The sequence below is a fragment of the Anabrus simplex genome, chromosome 1 (assembly GCF_040414725.1).
Source record: "Anabrus simplex isolate iqAnaSimp1 chromosome 1, ASM4041472v1, whole genome shotgun sequence".
In the NCBI taxonomy this organism is placed as follows: Eukaryota; Metazoa; Arthropoda; class Insecta; order Orthoptera; family Tettigoniidae; genus Anabrus; species Anabrus simplex.
Window position 1 is genome coordinate 1009208026 of NC_090265.1, and position 16544 is coordinate 1009224569.

General features: G+C 40.6%; 1 protein-coding gene across 1 annotated transcript in view; it reads right to left on the reverse strand.

Annotated features, from left to right (window-relative positions):
• Window positions 1-2363: 2363 nt before the first annotated feature.
• Six4 overlaps window positions 2364-16544 on the reverse strand; it is a 190536-nt gene continuing 176355 nt past the window's right edge. Inside the window, exon 2 of the mRNA XM_067149199.2 lies at window positions 2364-5546. Within this exon, the coding sequence (XP_067005300.1) occupies window positions 5306-5546 (241 nt within the window). The 3' untranslated portion in view covers window positions 2364-5305. The remainder of the gene's footprint in view (window positions 5547-16544) is intronic.

Sequence of the window (16544 nt, forward strand, 5' to 3'; positions counted from 1 at the left end):
ATTTCAAGTAGTTAGGCTCTCTTCTGAACCCCATCGTTTGGTTAAGATCGTGACCGAAACATTCCCGCAACGACCCCAAGTTCAATATTGCTCTGCTGTAGCAGCTGTGGCCGACCAACGATGGAATGGTAAGTCAAGGGTTCAATACCTGTCTGTGTAGGTGCGACATAAAACAAATAGAAAATATGCATAGCCTACATACTTTCATTGTGGACGATTATGCATTCCAGCGTTCAGTCTGCAAGCTCTGTCAATGAACTACGTGCCTTCACAACCCGCTACTTGTATATAGCACTGTGATCTCTTCCAATGCAGTGCTTGTTACCTTGACACCAATAAAGGATGAACCTAACCATAATAGCCCCCTAGGTCTGCTCTGCTTCTCTCACCCTCCATTTTTCCTGGATATCTGCTCTCCTCCATTCTTTGCATAATGTGACATATTCTAATCCAACACCTGTTACCCTCACATCATCAAAGGCTGAGTCTAACCATTGTGTCCTAAGTCTCACATGCAGAGGCCGATCCAGAACATATTTAAGGGGGGGGGGGGCAAGAAAGCTGGCCTTTTCACAAACTTGTGCACTATAGATATCCTGTTTCCTTACATAGACACAATTTCCAGAACACGTCTCTCAGTGCCTGGTCTAAACAATTTATAAACGCCAAACCAAAACCCCAGGGCACAATAGCCCCGAAGATCCATGGCCTACCAAGCGACCGCTGCTCATCCCGAAGGCCTGCAGATTATAAGGTGTCATGTGGACGGCTCAACGAATCATCTTGGACAGTATTCTTGGCTTTCTAGACCGGAGCCGCTATCACACCGTCAGATAGCTCCTCAATCGTAATCACATAGGCTGAGTGGACCTCAAACCAGCCCACAGATCCAGGTAAATTTCGCTGACTTGGCTGGGAATCAAACCCGGGACCTCCGGGTAAGACGCAAGCACGCTACCCCTACACTACGGGGCCGGCCTAAACAATTTATGTAAATTACATGTTTAAATTATAATATATTTAAGTGAATTTTCTCTATGTTACGTGACATCTCATCAAAAAAGGGGGTGGGGAATGTGTAGCCTATGTGGCCCGGGCTGTATGCCACCCCACTTAATTCGGCGCCTGCACCTGCTTGCTTACCCTACATGGACGAGTCCATTACTCTACTAGGCAACCTATCCTCCTCCATTCACCTCACAATTAAACATTTAGAGATTTTCCAGTTTCTAATAAAATATTCACTTTTCAAATGGATCGTAAGAGACTGTTTCGTATTAAGGACTCTCTGGGAGAAACCAGGAAAATCATAGGTATGACTATGTAAACCTTTCCACAATAAGTGATACATTGCAAATAACTTTTCTTTCCGGCTCCATGGCTGAATGGTTAGCGTGCTGGCCTTTGGATCAGGAGTTCACGGGTTCGGTTCCTGGCTGGTTAATGGAATGGTGAGAAATTTGCACTGTCAGCTAGTAGGGAATGGTGGGGTCTTTCCTTTGGGCCCCAGAGGTAGGGCCGGGTGGGTCATCGCAGGGAGGGCGACTCCTTTTCTCACCAGGGGGGATGACACGGCCGGACAGTAGTGGTAGGAAGGGTGCCCTGCACGTGGACTGGTTTCTCTCCCGTGTAGGGGGCCAACAAGCTAATTTTAGGATTATAGGGCTAATTTAGATGTAGGGGGTGCCCTAACATGTGGACTGGTCATCCGCCCATGTTAGTGGCAGCTTAGTAGATTTAGTTTAGGGTGGTGCCTTGCATGGCGACTGGTTTCCCGCCCGTGTGGGGGGCCAACAGGTTAGTTGGGGGCCAACAGGTTAGTTGTTAGATTATGGGGTTGTAGGATTGGTCCTCACACGTGGACTGGTCATCCTCCCGTGTAAGGGGCCGCTTAGTAGATTCAGTTGGTGTGTTTTTAGTTCTGTTTTATAATTATTCAGTTTCGTTGGTTGTAATGGTTCTTTCTGTTTGATGTAATCTGGCATTGCGAACATGATCTGGGCGAACAGCCTGTAAAGTTCAATAAATTCATATACGGTATGATTCCTGGCCGGTTAGGGATTTTAACCTCCACTGATTAATTCCATTGGCTCAGGAACTGTGTGTGTGTATGTGTGTGTGTCTTCTTCAGTATTAGAATTCATCGTAGGTAGGGCCATCCTCACAGACGCGCAGGTCACCTATAGGGCATCAACTCGAAAGACTCGCATCAGGTCTCTTCGGAGGCCACTCACCTGCAGATAACGAGGTATCGTGTGGTCCACACGTTGAATCCTCTCGCCGTTAATCTTGGCTTTTTCTGACTTCTCTGGTCATTCTATGAATATTAAAAGACTAGCAGTACACAATTTTGTAAACCAACAAATCGTATTTTAATATACATATATACACGTGTAAAGAGAATGAAATTTAACAGGAGTGACATGGCGTACAGTAAAATAATCACAGTTCAATTTTCCACCTCCACTGCAGTTGTGCTTCTTGGCTCCAGATAAGTTAGTTCAGGAACACGTACGTCTTGAAGCCTTGCCACATTGTTGTTAACTTCACCACTTTTCAGTGGACTTGCGAATACCTGAGTTCTATATACAATGTGGCCGCACGCAAGGGGAACGTCTTGTATGAATCCTCAGTCAGAATTGTTCATTGAAATAAACATCAAAGATACCGGTAACAGTTATTTACAATAAAAAAGGAGCAAAGAAAGAGAAGTCATAAGACAATTATAGATAGACAAGAAGTAATGAAATTCGCCTAAGAAAGGAAGAAGAAACATCTAGACAAGCATGGTATTTATAGCGCAATCGCATACTTCTGGAGGGACTTTCGAAGAAATATATCAATACATTTTCTCGCCACTGAATAAAAAAAGATAAAAAGCCTCTCTCAATATTCATTAAGGCGTTTGATACCCTTTTTTGAAATAATCAATTTTTTCTTCTTGTTTGAAAACCAACATGTTCTGATTTATCTGAGTATGGTATTCATATTTAACCTGTTTGTTTCTGTGAACAAAGTTGTTATCATGATCATAACCATGGTACTTTCAGAATCTTGCACCGCAAAATTTTAATATCCTAAATAATTTCTTATAGAATTAATTCTTAAAATATTGGTAAAATTTTCTCCATTAGCTTCTTTTGTATCACAGTATTGCCTATATTTCGAAGTAAAAGTCCGTAGCATCACCTCGGTCTTCACAGACCACTTCTCCCTTCCAGAGTTTAAAGTAAACAGCAGATTCGCTGATCTCTTGTCTTCCATTTAATAAACGTCGACCAAGTCACTTTAACTTATCAAATGCCGTGTAAGACCGGCTTGATACTAAAAGGTGGCTCCTATCGGTGACATAACCTTCATTCTGCTTAACAGTAAAGTTTGTATAAAACAAGCTTGTTAAATGAGCACCATACAGAACCAAACTACTGTAACAATGCAAAGCTATCTGTGCACAGGGCATGAAGCAAAGGGCTTCCACTATCCCTAATCTCAGCACTAACCTCGGTAACTAACTACTCTATCCTGGCTGCACGGTTCGGGTTACCTCGCTGTGAGCTTGCATTCGGAAGGTCGGCAGTCCTGAGATTTTTTTCCGTGTTACTAGTTTCCACACTAACCATATGTTATTTCGTCGTTTCTTATTTCTTCAACTTACTTCCCAACTGGGAATCAAACCCATGTTCTTCCGGGTGAACCGAGCACGCCCTTACCGCCTCGGCTAGGCAGTCGCTACTGTAATAATAATAATAATAATAATAATAATAATAATAATAATAATAATAATAATAATAATAATAATAATCCCCGTGGCTAAAACCACCCTTAGAATATTTTGAATGTTCCACATCCCTGCGAGTACTTGTGAAATATATACAGATCTATGAACGTAGAATAAATATTCTTCCTTGTCAAGGTTTTATTTCATTCCAGTATTGAGATGCGATCATTCCCCCTAAGAGCGCCACATATAAGCCCGGCAAGTTCTGTTAGTTCTTATAAAATGTCAGCGAAAGCTGGAATTTCATTCTCTAACCCTGTATAGTCACCACGTCCGCTGGATCGCCAGCAGACATCAAACCGAGCAGAATTCTTCGAAACTAAGTCATTCTGACTTTATTACAGAATGTTTTTCAAACTGTACTCGTAATATTGAAAGAAACGTTTTGACAGTTCTTAGAGGGAGGCCCGTTTACTGCCTGTCTGGGCGAGGAGAAGGGAGTAGGGGGGTATGGTTGCCATGGAAATTTGGGTGGAACCACTGCGGTTGCCATGGAGATGAGCCTGCTGGCCGGCTCGTGTTGCTTGGAGTTGCCAAACCTCTCACTTCTTATAACAAAACATATGTCTGAACGAACAAGTGAACTGGAAGCGAGGGGAAGGAGAACGGAAAGCAGGAATGTGGCAACAGCGTGCAATGGCAAGTGAAATGCTCCTCTCTCTCCAGCCCTATCTTCTTTTAATATTAGGAGAATAACACGCTGAAAGTGAGCAGCTAAGTGCCAGCTTAGGAAGCCCTGACACACGCCGTTAATGGCTGTTAAAGGTGTTAAGGGACAAAAGCAAATGTTCCGTTATAACTCAAAGACTGCCGGTTGTGGATTCAATTATAATTTGCTTAAAGTCGCACCGACACAGATAGGTCTTATGGCGACAATGGGATAGGAAAGGGCTAGAAGAGGGAAAGAAGCGACCCTGGCCGTAATTAAGGTACAGCCCCAGCATTTGCTTAGTGTGAAAATGGGGAAACCACGGAAAACCATCTTCAAGGCTGCCGACAGTGGGGTTCGAACCCACTATCTCCCGAATGCAAGCTCACAGCTGCGCGCCCCTAACGGCACGGCATTCTCGCTCGGTTGGAGATTCAATGAACGTGGTGACTACATTCGGCTGGAAGAGTAATGAAAAAATGAAAATCCACAGCGTTTCCAGTCATTTGACCGGGTCAGGAATGGAATGGATGAAACCCCCATCTAGCGGCGAGGATAGGAACTTTGCCAGCTGCCGAAACCTGTCGCACTAGTGGTCATAATCGCAAGAGCTAATGTCTAAAGCAATATTAAACTGTGGAGTGTTGTGTACAAGTTACTTAACATAACCATGGGCATAAGGCTGTTTCAGTTGAGTCAGTCTCGAACTTATAATGCTAATTGTCAACTGACACAGCTGCTTGAGCAGAAACAGTGTGTTGTAAAGTAGTGAAACAGATCTACACTTGTTCAGAATTACAGTAATTTGGTAAAGTACGGTGCTGAGGTTATGTCCCCATTGCGTGCGGCCCGGTAGCCAAGAGAGAGTTGGAGATGCGCTACATGTTGGAGTGCAGCTGGGCGAGGGTGGCGGGCTCATAGCCGTGGTAGCCGTGCAGATAAGCTGCCTGCTGACTGCTCATACCGGGTTCGTTCTTCAGATCGCTGTACAACTTCGACGTGGAGTAGCAGATGGGCTTTAGCTCCGGGATGGGCAGGTTGGCCAGGTCCATGACGGCTGAGTTGACGTTCGGCGACGTCAGCATCCCGTCACTACCAGGACACACCAGTCCCAAGTCTCTGCAACACACAGTAATACCGAATCAGTTATTGAATAACACGCCCTGCAAGAAACACAGTAACTCTGAAAACCCAAGAATAAGAAGATTTCAGAAAGATTTGACTGTTGATCATGGTGATGGTGATGTTTGTTGATCCAGTCCCGGAATAAAGAAGAGAAGAACTGTTAACGTTGATGTGTTACTAGGTAGAGCGCTGATCTTCCCAGTTCAAGTTGGTGGGTTCGATCCCTATTCAGTCCGCGGTATTTGTCAGTGCTCAGATACCTCAGCCTCGTGTCAGTAGATTTAGTGGCACGTAAGGGAACTCCTGCGAAACAAATTATCGGCACATCGGTGACTCCAGAAACTGTAAAAGAAGTTCACGGGGCGTATTATTATTATTATTATTATTATTATTATTATTATTATTATTATTATTATTATTATTATTATTATTATTATTATTATTATTGAGAGGATGTTGTTGACCTAGAATCTCGCTGAAAAGGATCAATAAAATTCCCTTAAAGTTATGGAAAATTCTGTAAACTAAGTAAACAATGAATTTAAAATATTATACCAAACTCAATTTTGGTGACTGTGTAACAATGGTTTTACAAGTAATATATCCCCGCGCTATACACTGCACAGCCCTTGTTTTTACAGAAATAATTATCTCCCAATTTACTTGGAAGTGTACATAAATTGGACATAATGATCTGTTGGATGTAGAGCTAGGACTTTGCCTCCAAAGAACGTGAAAACTGCTCTTGTTCTTCGCACTCATGACAGAATTCCGATGTTTTTATGGTTTAACTAGCAATTACCCGCGACTTCGCTCGCGTGGACATCGTAATTTGATCAAAGTAATCGTTCCTCGTCATTGAACTATGACATTATCTGAAAAGCTCACTCAAACGTTGAGTTCCATTTACCTCAGAAAATCTTTGTAAACCATGTTTGTGGTATTACCTTTTCGGGCTAAGATGACCATGCGACATAGAACTGTACATGTGAGAAACAGTCTTCTCTCAAGTCGAAAAAATAAATACCTGTTTCTTTATTTTTAAAGGAGATTCCAAATACCTATTCCCACATCTGCAACATCTCAGTTTTTGAGATATACATGAATATCCACATAAAAAGAATTCAACCCCTTGATCAGCCCTTCCCCCATCCTCACCCCATTTAAGCGTATTTTCCGAAAACAAGAATACATGTTTCTTTATTTTTGAAGGAAATTCAAATACCAATGTTCACGTCTGTAACATCTTCAGTTTTTAAGATATAAATATCCTCATAAAAAATTATTAAACTATTTTTCACATCTTTTCACCTCCTGTTAAGTGCCTTCTCCGAAAACAAAAAGGTATAGGGTCCTGTATTTTTAAAGGACTTTCCAAATACCAAGTTTCTTGTCTCTAACATGTTAAGTTTTGACATATAATGTAGATATACCGGTACTCATTTCAAAAATTCACCCGGTTTTCCATCTTTTCAGTCCCTTAAATGGATTTTCGGAAAACAAAAAAATATGTGTTTCATTATTTTTAAAGGAGATTCCAAATACCAGTTTTCATGCCTGCACATCTGTAACAACTTCAGTTTTTGAGATAAATTTATACTCATAAGAATAATTCAACTTCTTCTTATTCTTCTTATTCTTCTTCACTACTTTTCACCCGTCTCCCGCCTTAAGAGGACTTTCCGAAATCAAAAAAAGTTATTCTTTATTTTAAAACGAGATTCCAAAACTAATTTTCACGTCTGTAATATCTTCAGTTTTTGAAATATAAGTATTCTCATAAAATAAATTCAACTCCTTTTTCAACCCCCGCCCCCTTCCTACACGTTAAGTTGATTCCCCTTACCCAAAAGTGCGTGTTTCTTTATTTTTAAAGGAGATTCCAAATACCAATTTTCACGTCTTTAACACTTTTAGTTTCTGAGATATAAGTATCCTCACACAAAGAATGCAACTAATTTTTCAATTCACCCCCCTCAAGTGGATTTTCAGAAGACAAAAGAACACGTATTTCTTTACTTTGAAAGAAGATTTCAAATACAAATGTTCATGCCTCTAACCTTCAGTTTTTGAGATATAAGTATCGTCATAAAAAGAATTCAACTCCTTTTTCACCCCAGCCCATTAAGTTGTTCCCAACGCCCCTCCAGAAAATGCGTGTTTCTTAATTTTTTAAGGTGATTGCAAATACAAATTTTCACATGTGTAACCAGAAGTTTTTTGAGATATAAATTTCTCCACAAAAAGAATTAAATTTTTTCTATTCCTTTCACCCTCCCCCTTAAATGAATTTTCCGAAAACCAAAAAAACTTGTTTCCTTATTTATAAAGGAGCCTCCAAATGATAATTATCACGACTGTAATATCTTCAATTTCGAGATATATATGTAACCTCATAAAAAGGAATTAAACTCCTTTTTCACCGTCCCCGCCCCCAAGTTGACCCCCCCCCCAAAATGCGTGTTCCTTTATTTTAAAGGAGATTCCAATTACTAATTTTCACGTCTGTAACATCTCTAGTTTTTGAGATATAAGTATCCTCATACAAAGTATTCAACTAATTTTTCAATTAATTCACACCCGTTAAGTGGATTTTCCAAAGACAAAATATTGCGTGTTTCTCTATTTTAAAAGAAAGTTCCAAATACATTTCACCCCCCCCCCCTCCTCCTACCAAGTTGATTCCCCCGCTAAATGCGTGTTTCTTTATTTTTAAAGGAGATTCCAAATACCAGTTTGCACGTATATACATTCTCATACAAATAATTCAACTGACTTTTCAATTCTTTCATTCCCTCTCCCCCCCTTTCCGAAAACCAAAGAATAAGCCTACATGTTTCCTTATTTTTAAAGGAGATTCCAAACACCAATTTTCACGTTTGCAACATGTTAATTTTTTTAGATATACTGTAGATAGGTTAATTTTAAAAACTGACCCCATTTTTCAGTTCCCCTTAAGTGGATTTTCCGAAAAAAATATGAATATATATTTACCTTTACTTGAAATTCCAAACACCAGTTTTCAAATCTGTAATATATTACATGTCTGAGATAATTTGCAGATACAGTCTTTTTTTAAAAAATTCACCCCGTTTGTCACTCCTGTTCACTCCCTATTCATCGGATTTTCCGAAAACTAAAAAATACGTGTTTCTTTATTTTCAAAGGAGACTCTAAATTTCAATTTTCATGTCTGTAACATCTTCAGATTTTGAGATATGAGTCTCCCATAAAAGGTGTTCAACAATTTTTCCCCCTTTTTCACCCCCTTAATGGGATTTTCCGAAAACTAAAAATACGTGTTTCTTTATTTTTAAAGGAGATTTCAAATACCAATTTTTACGTCCGTAATATTTTAAGTTTTTGAGATATAGATATCCTCATTTTAAAAATTCACCCCCCTTTTAACCCCCTTAGCGACGGAATATCCAAAAATCCTCCCTTAGCGAGCACCTACATCTTAATATGAAAGTATCCCCAAAATTTCATTTCTTTGTGTTCAGTAGTTTTGGCTGGGCATGATGAATCAGTCAGTCAGTCAGTCAGTCAGTCAGTCAGTCAGTCAGTCAGTCAGGACAGGTTATTTTATATATATAGATGTGCTGCTGTATCTGTCATAACATGTATTTTCCAAATTCATTCACTAGCTGATTTAAAAATACACTTCCTGGTGGTTACGCGTTTGGCATTTTTCTTGCACAGAAGTATAGCATTCACTTCGGAGGATAATTATTTTCCATTTGTTCCTCGCCTTGAGGTACGCGGGGGTGAATGACTGGCTGTACGGGCGGGTGAGACGCGTTAGGAAATACTTTATCCTAATTATAAGAATTCGGTATTGTGTTTCTGCACATATATCTCGGATACACAAGACTCACGGTTATAAATCCTTTCCTTACGCTATCTTAATCACCGGCAATTGCTAGTCAGTTTGCTTGGCTATGAAAAATAGTTGACAAATTTAACCACATATAAGAAAAATGAATTTTTTATATCAGTCTAACAATAGAAAGTGCATGCTTAAATTTTAAGAAAGGAATTTAAGATGATCTAAAAATTCTTAAAAATACTATATATTGACCTGAAAACCTTCTTGAATTATGAGATAATGACTGACCATCCCAAACAGGCAAAAAATGCAAAAGAATGCAAAATAAAAACCCGTTATTATCCCCCGTTATATCGCAGAATGAATTTCTGTACTACTGAGAGACATTCCAATGCAAAGGGAAAAATATGGCATTTAAACGACATCCGCCCCCTAGTGATCATTGCTTCTACTACCTGAGAAAATCTCAAAACCAAGTAGAAGTATAGGGCCTAATGTGATCCACTGTATAATATCAATCACCGGGCGAGTTGGCCGTGTGCGTAGAGGCGCGCGGCTGTGAGCTTGCATCCGGGAGATAGTAGGTTCGAATCCCACTATCGGCAGCCCTGAAAATGGTTTTCCGTGGTTTCCCATTTTCACACCAGGCAAATGCTGGGGCTGTACCTTAATTAAGGCCACGGCCGCTTCCTTCCAACTCCTAGGCCTTTCCTATCCCATCGTCGCCATAAGACCTATCTGTGTCGGTGGGACGTAAAGCCCCTAGCAAAAAAATAATATCAATCTGGACTACGCTTCATCCGGCTCAAAACTGAATACCTTTAAACTATTCCATCGTTTTATTTTGCTCCACTGAAATTAATGGAATTTTTTACAGAAGACAGTTCCCTCTATGGATCAGTGGTAGAGTGTCGACCTCCGGATCCGAAGATCGTGGGTTCAAACCCGGAAGATTTTTGAAAGGCGGACAAAGTCCATTTGTTGGCATGTAAAAGGTATCGGGTGAAATATTTCATGTTTACCTGAAAACATTAAAACTCAGCCTAACAGAGATCCGCTTTTTTCGCAAACGGGTAAACTTTTTTTGCTAGTGGCTTTACGTCGCACCGACACAGATAGGTCTTATGGCGACGATGGGATAGGAAAGGCCTAGGAGCTGGAAAGAAGCAGCCGTGGCCTCAATTAAGGTACAGCCCCAGCATTTGCCTGGTGTGAAAATGGAAAACCAAGGAAAACCATCTCCAGGGCTGCCGACAGTGGGATTCGAACCCACTATCTCCCGCATGCAAGCTCACAGCCGCGCGCCTCTCACCGCACGGCCAATTCGCCCGGTAACGGGTAAACTAAAAAGGAACGTCGAATTTACGCGCAGGCAGGCAGCATAGGCGGCGTCAAACAAAATGCCTCCAGACGGTAGCTGACGAACATTATTATTATCCCTTCGGATACTTAGCATTCTACCCGCAGGAATATGGGTGCATAAATAAAGATGTACAAGCGTGTTTAAACTCATCATGGATGTGAAGAGATATCGTAGGAGTCCTATATGGCAAATGAATGCCAATATGTTTGAAGAAAATATATACCGGACTGTTGTGATGATGATGATGATGATGATGATGCTTGTTGTTTTAAGGAGCCTAACATCGAAGGTCATCGTCCCCCGGACTGCTGTAAGCTAGGGGCTTTACGTCGCACCGACAGAGATAGGTCCTAAGGCGACGATGGGATAGGACAGGCCTAGGAGTTGTAAGGAAGCGGCCGTGGCCTCAATTAAGATACAGCCCCATCATTTGCCTGGTATGAAAATGGGAAACCACGGAAAATCATCTTCAGGGCTGCCGACAGTGGGATTCGAACCCCCTATCTCCCGAGTGCAACCTCAGAGCCGCGCGCCTCTACCCGCACGGCCAACTCGCCCGGTGAATGTTGTAACACCTGTTGCACTGTACTCTGTACAGCATCGAGTAAAGGCCTTCTGGACTATCACTGAAAGAGCAGAACACCCTCCACACTATGAAATATGAATGCCGGGCTGAGTGGCTCAGGTGGTTGAGGCGCTGGCCTTCTGACGCCAACTTGGCAATTCGGTGGTATTCGAAGGTGCTCAAATACGTCAGCCTCGTGTCGGTAGATTTATTGGCACATAAAATAACTCCCGCGGGATTAAACTCCGGCACCTCGTCGTCTCCGAAAACCGTAAAAGCAGTTAGTGGGACATAAAGCAAAAAACATTATTATTATTATTATTATTATTATTATTATTATTATTATTATTATTATTATTATTATTATTATTATTATTATTATTAAATATGAATGATGGCCACTGTTTCATTTTATTGTTTACAATTAGTTTTACAGATAGGTCTTATGGTGACGATGGAATAGGAGTGGGAAGGAAGCGACCATGGTCTTAATTAAGGTACATTCTCGGAATTTGTCTGGTATGAGAATGGGAAACCACGGAAAACCATCCTCTTTATTATTATTATTATTATTATTATTATTATTATTATTATTATTATTATTATTATTATTATTATTATTATTATTATTATTATTATGCTAGTTGCTTTACGTCGCACCGACAGAGATAGGTCTTATGGCGACGATGGGACGGGAAAGGCCTAGGAATGGGAAGGAAGCGGCCGTGGCCTTAATTAAGGTACAGCCCCAGCATTTGCCTGGTGCGAAAATGGAAAACCACGGAAAACAATTTATTATTATTATTATTATTATTATTATTATTATTATTATTATTATTATTATTATTATTATTATTATTATTATTATTATTATTATGAGGAGAAATGTTATCTAAAGCTCACATATCATATCTAGCCAATATCGTCAAATGTTGCCCTATTACAGGAGAGAGTCGAGCAGATAAGTGATGTATATATGGCTTCTCCGAATATTATCGCATGCAGTTTATTCGAACTGCTTGCCTCTGGAGAATGTCAGAATAGCTGAGACTTGGTGAGCTTTGTTGTTTCTTACCTTAATGCATTTATTTTGCAAGGGTTAAGTCTCTAATTTCTTCGTCTTCCTTCTACCGTGAAAAGCGACGGTAAAATAGCAGTCCACATCCTCAAAGTGTGTCTTTGGCAGTGATTAACGCATTATATTTGTAAGTAGCTCACTGTCTGATAACACGGTCATTGAAAAGCCTGTTGCATTCCCAAGATAGGTGTGTTATTTTTATTTCAATTTTTTCCCTTATTTCCATTTTTTGACGGCTGAGAACGTTTCATATTTTATGTTCCTTCTCTCCCAATCACTATCATCAATATCTCATACTAACTACAAAGCTATTGTAATTATTGATTGGTAAATATACAATATTCTAATTAGAAACTCACAGATGAATGGAACATTTAGACAATATAAAAACGCACGCTGGATAGCGAACAAACAATAACAAACGATGAGCAAGATGCCGGGAAACGACGCCATTTTGGATGCGGCGTAACAGGACGCCTCGTCGGGCAGGAGCACGCTCAGGCGCCGCTTGTCTCCTGTTACATAGCCTTCCCTCAATGCAGCCCCCACCTTCACTCCGAACTACTGCTGTTAGTCTGCTGACGAGCTGTTAAACATAGATATGCAACACTTAGGACGTACTTTAGAATGTAAAGCAGTCTCCCTTACAAAAACACTTCACAGCGATGTTCTCCTTTAATAATACACCAAGTATGCAATACTTTCGAAGGGTACACTTGTCAATATATGCATTATGTGGTCGATATGTTATGTAGATCAAAATATACCACGCTACTCCCCTTCATGTGTGCAAAAATAAAGACGCTAAACTGGTGCAATTTGTAAACCTTACTCTACTCTGATCCAAAGTGGTATTTAGAGGAAACTTTACTAGTGGTTTAACGTCGTATAAACTCAGACAGGATTTTATGACGACGGTGGTATAGGAACGAAACGACCGTGTCCTTAACCAAGGCACAGCCCTGGAATTTACTGTATTTGGTGTGAAAAGAGGAAATCACGAAAATCAAACTAATTGAAATAACTTTTCACAGTGACAAAGAAATACAGAACTCAATTAACACGTAACATGCGCTGTCATCAAAACAATGGACTAGTAACTACCGAAGTATATAAATTGTTTTATGCTCGACGATGCCGAAATATAAATATTATATGCCAGACAACTGAATCAATGAGGCTCATTATAGTACAAGTTTCATTATGATACAGTTTCTCCACCAATCAGAGTTCAGATTTTCATTATGATACAACTGTTTGACCAATTAGGTAAGGATAGCATCGCACCTGGGCTCAACGCACTAGCTTCGCACTTGTTTCCAAAATCAAACATGTCGGACACACATATTAACATCAATGCACCTTCTACTTCCAATATTCCACAACCACACGGCACATTCCCGCAAATTCACTTCACCAAATGTACAATAAACAATTTGTGTTTGAAATAAACCTAGGTTATGATAACCTTCTATCAAAGCTTTAAAAACATATGGCATTGTCAAGGTCTCTGATCCACTCACGGAAAATCAATAACCCAGCGCATGCGCTCTGTTCCGTAAAATCATCTGTCAAGCGACATCTCCACAGAAATTTATGAATATTAAAAAAATAGAGTTATAATTATCGTCGGGCATAAACAGTCGTATCCAATTCGCCCATAGTGGTAATTAAGACCCTCGTATGGAAATTATAAACATACTCGTGTCGTAATTATTGCCCTGATAGGCTTGTTGCATAATGTACTATTATCGGTAACATAATGAATTTTAGAGGAAGAAAGTTATGTTTCTGATTCGAAAAATCTACGTTACTGCATTGTTTGAATGTGAATTTCTAGGCAATCATATCTAAGACACAGGAAGGAGACGTGACGAAAATAATGGCAATAACAAAATTTCACAGGAAAACAAGAAGAGAATTAAGAATATTAATAAGTAATGTTTCCGTGAACATGGTAACTTCACCTCCTTGAGTTTACCGAACTCGTAACGTTTGATCATTCCCTTCATGATGCTGATAATGACGGTATTATTATTATTATTATTATTATTATTATTATTATTATTATTATTATTATTATTATTATTATTGTCTGCCTCTGTGGTGTAGTGGTTAGTGTGATTAGCTGTCATCCCCGGAGGTCCGGGTTCGATTACCGGCTCTGCCATGAAATTTGAAATGTGGTATGAGGGCTGGAACGGGCCACATTTAGCATCGGGAGGTCAACGTCGATGCCCACCTCATCCAGCCTCGAAGTAATTTTCCATGGTTTCCCACTTCTCCTCCAGGCAAATGCCGGGATGATAGCTAAATTAAGGCCAAGGCCGCTTCCTTCCCTCTTCCTTGTCTATCCCTTCCAATGTTCCCATCCCACCACAAGGTCCCTGTTCGGAATAGCAGGTAAGGCAGCCTGGACGAGGCACTGGTCCTCCTCTCCAGTTGTATCCCCCAACCCAAAGTCTCAAGCTCTAGGTAGGATCCCTCGCTGAGTCCGAGGCAAAAGGCAACCCAGGAGGATAAACGGATTAAGAAATAAGGATTATTATTATTATTATTATTATTATTATTATTATTATTATTATTATTATTATTATTGTCGCCTCTGTGGCGTAGTGATTAGGGTGATTAGCTGCCACCCCTGGAGGCCCGTGTTCGATTCCCGGCTCTGCCACGAAATTTGAAAAGTGGTACGTGGGCTGGAACGGGGTCCACTCAGCGTCGGGAGGTCAAATGAGTAGAGGTGGGTTCGATTCCCACCTCGGCCATCCTGGAAGTGGTTTTCCGTGGTTTCCCACTTCTCCTGCAGGCAAATGCCGGGATGGTACCTAACTTAAAGCCACGGCCGCTTCCTTCCCTCTTCCTTGTCTATCCCTTCCAAGCTTCCCATCCCCCTATAAGGCCCCTGTTCAGCATAGCAGGTGAGGCCGCCTGGGCGAGGTACTGGTCATTCTCCCCAGTTGTATCCCCAACCCAATGTCTGACGCTCCAGGACACTGCCCTTGAGGCGGTAGAGGCGGGATCCCTCGCTGAGTCCCAGGGAAAGCCAACCCTGGAGGGTAAACAGATTATTATTATTATTATTATTATTATTATTATTATTATTATTATTATTATTATTATTATTATTATTATTATTATTATTATTATTATTATTAATCCTTAGAATTCTATTCCTGACTTTTTCTTTTGTATTCTTGATTACAGATATACTGTCATATTGGAATGAAAAAACTTGTATGAAATAGATTCCAGGTCATTGTTCGGAGCACAAGTTTCCACAAGGGGGAACTGCAACCCGCCACACATTACATGAAGTATGTGGTGAAGGATCTCAACGTAACCAATGATCGTTGCCGCGCATGCCATATGGAGCAAAAAACAGTGAAATTTGTAACGTCTGGTTGTTTAGTACTGGTGTCCACAAACTGCAAGGAAAGACACGATTTTATTGGTAAAATCATACATCGCACAATTTATATTAAATATGGTTTGGTCACAACACCAGTGCAACCGTACTACTAGCACAAGCCAGCCAACGTATTAGAAATCTACATCTACAAATTGTCTCAATGAGGCTCACGAAGTAAAACAGAACTTAGCTTCCGCTGGGCTTTCTGATACTGACGCCTCAGACCGCCATAAATTTTGTAAATTGGTAAATTCATGGTCGCCTCTACCAAAAGTTGTTAAATTTCGCAAACCTCTTTCACAGGAAAGAAAGGAAAAATTAATAGCAGGACACAAGGGGTATTGGAAACGAAAGGGAGCACCCAAGAAGAAGTAGTCATAAGCGCTCCCTAGTGGGCTTAAATCACTAATAATAAATAGGCCTATTATTCATTCGTCTTAGTCTGACATTGGCAGAAGCTGGCAGACCTCAGGTCACGAGTAGGACGTTACAATGTCATCTATAGTCAAATTTCTGCGCTGTACATAGCTGACTGTGAGTCATGAAGTACTGTAGCTCATGTTCGCCGCCGTGCAGTATGAGAAGGCGAGGCAGAACACAATCTGTCGCCTAGCAACCTGTGGCTCCTCTTACACGACCAACTCCTCTCGTTACAGCAATCGATCTCTTCGCTACGGTCCGCTAATATGTCATTACAAGGTAAACAGAAGCTACAGTTTTCATTGGGATGTTGTTACTTCGTATT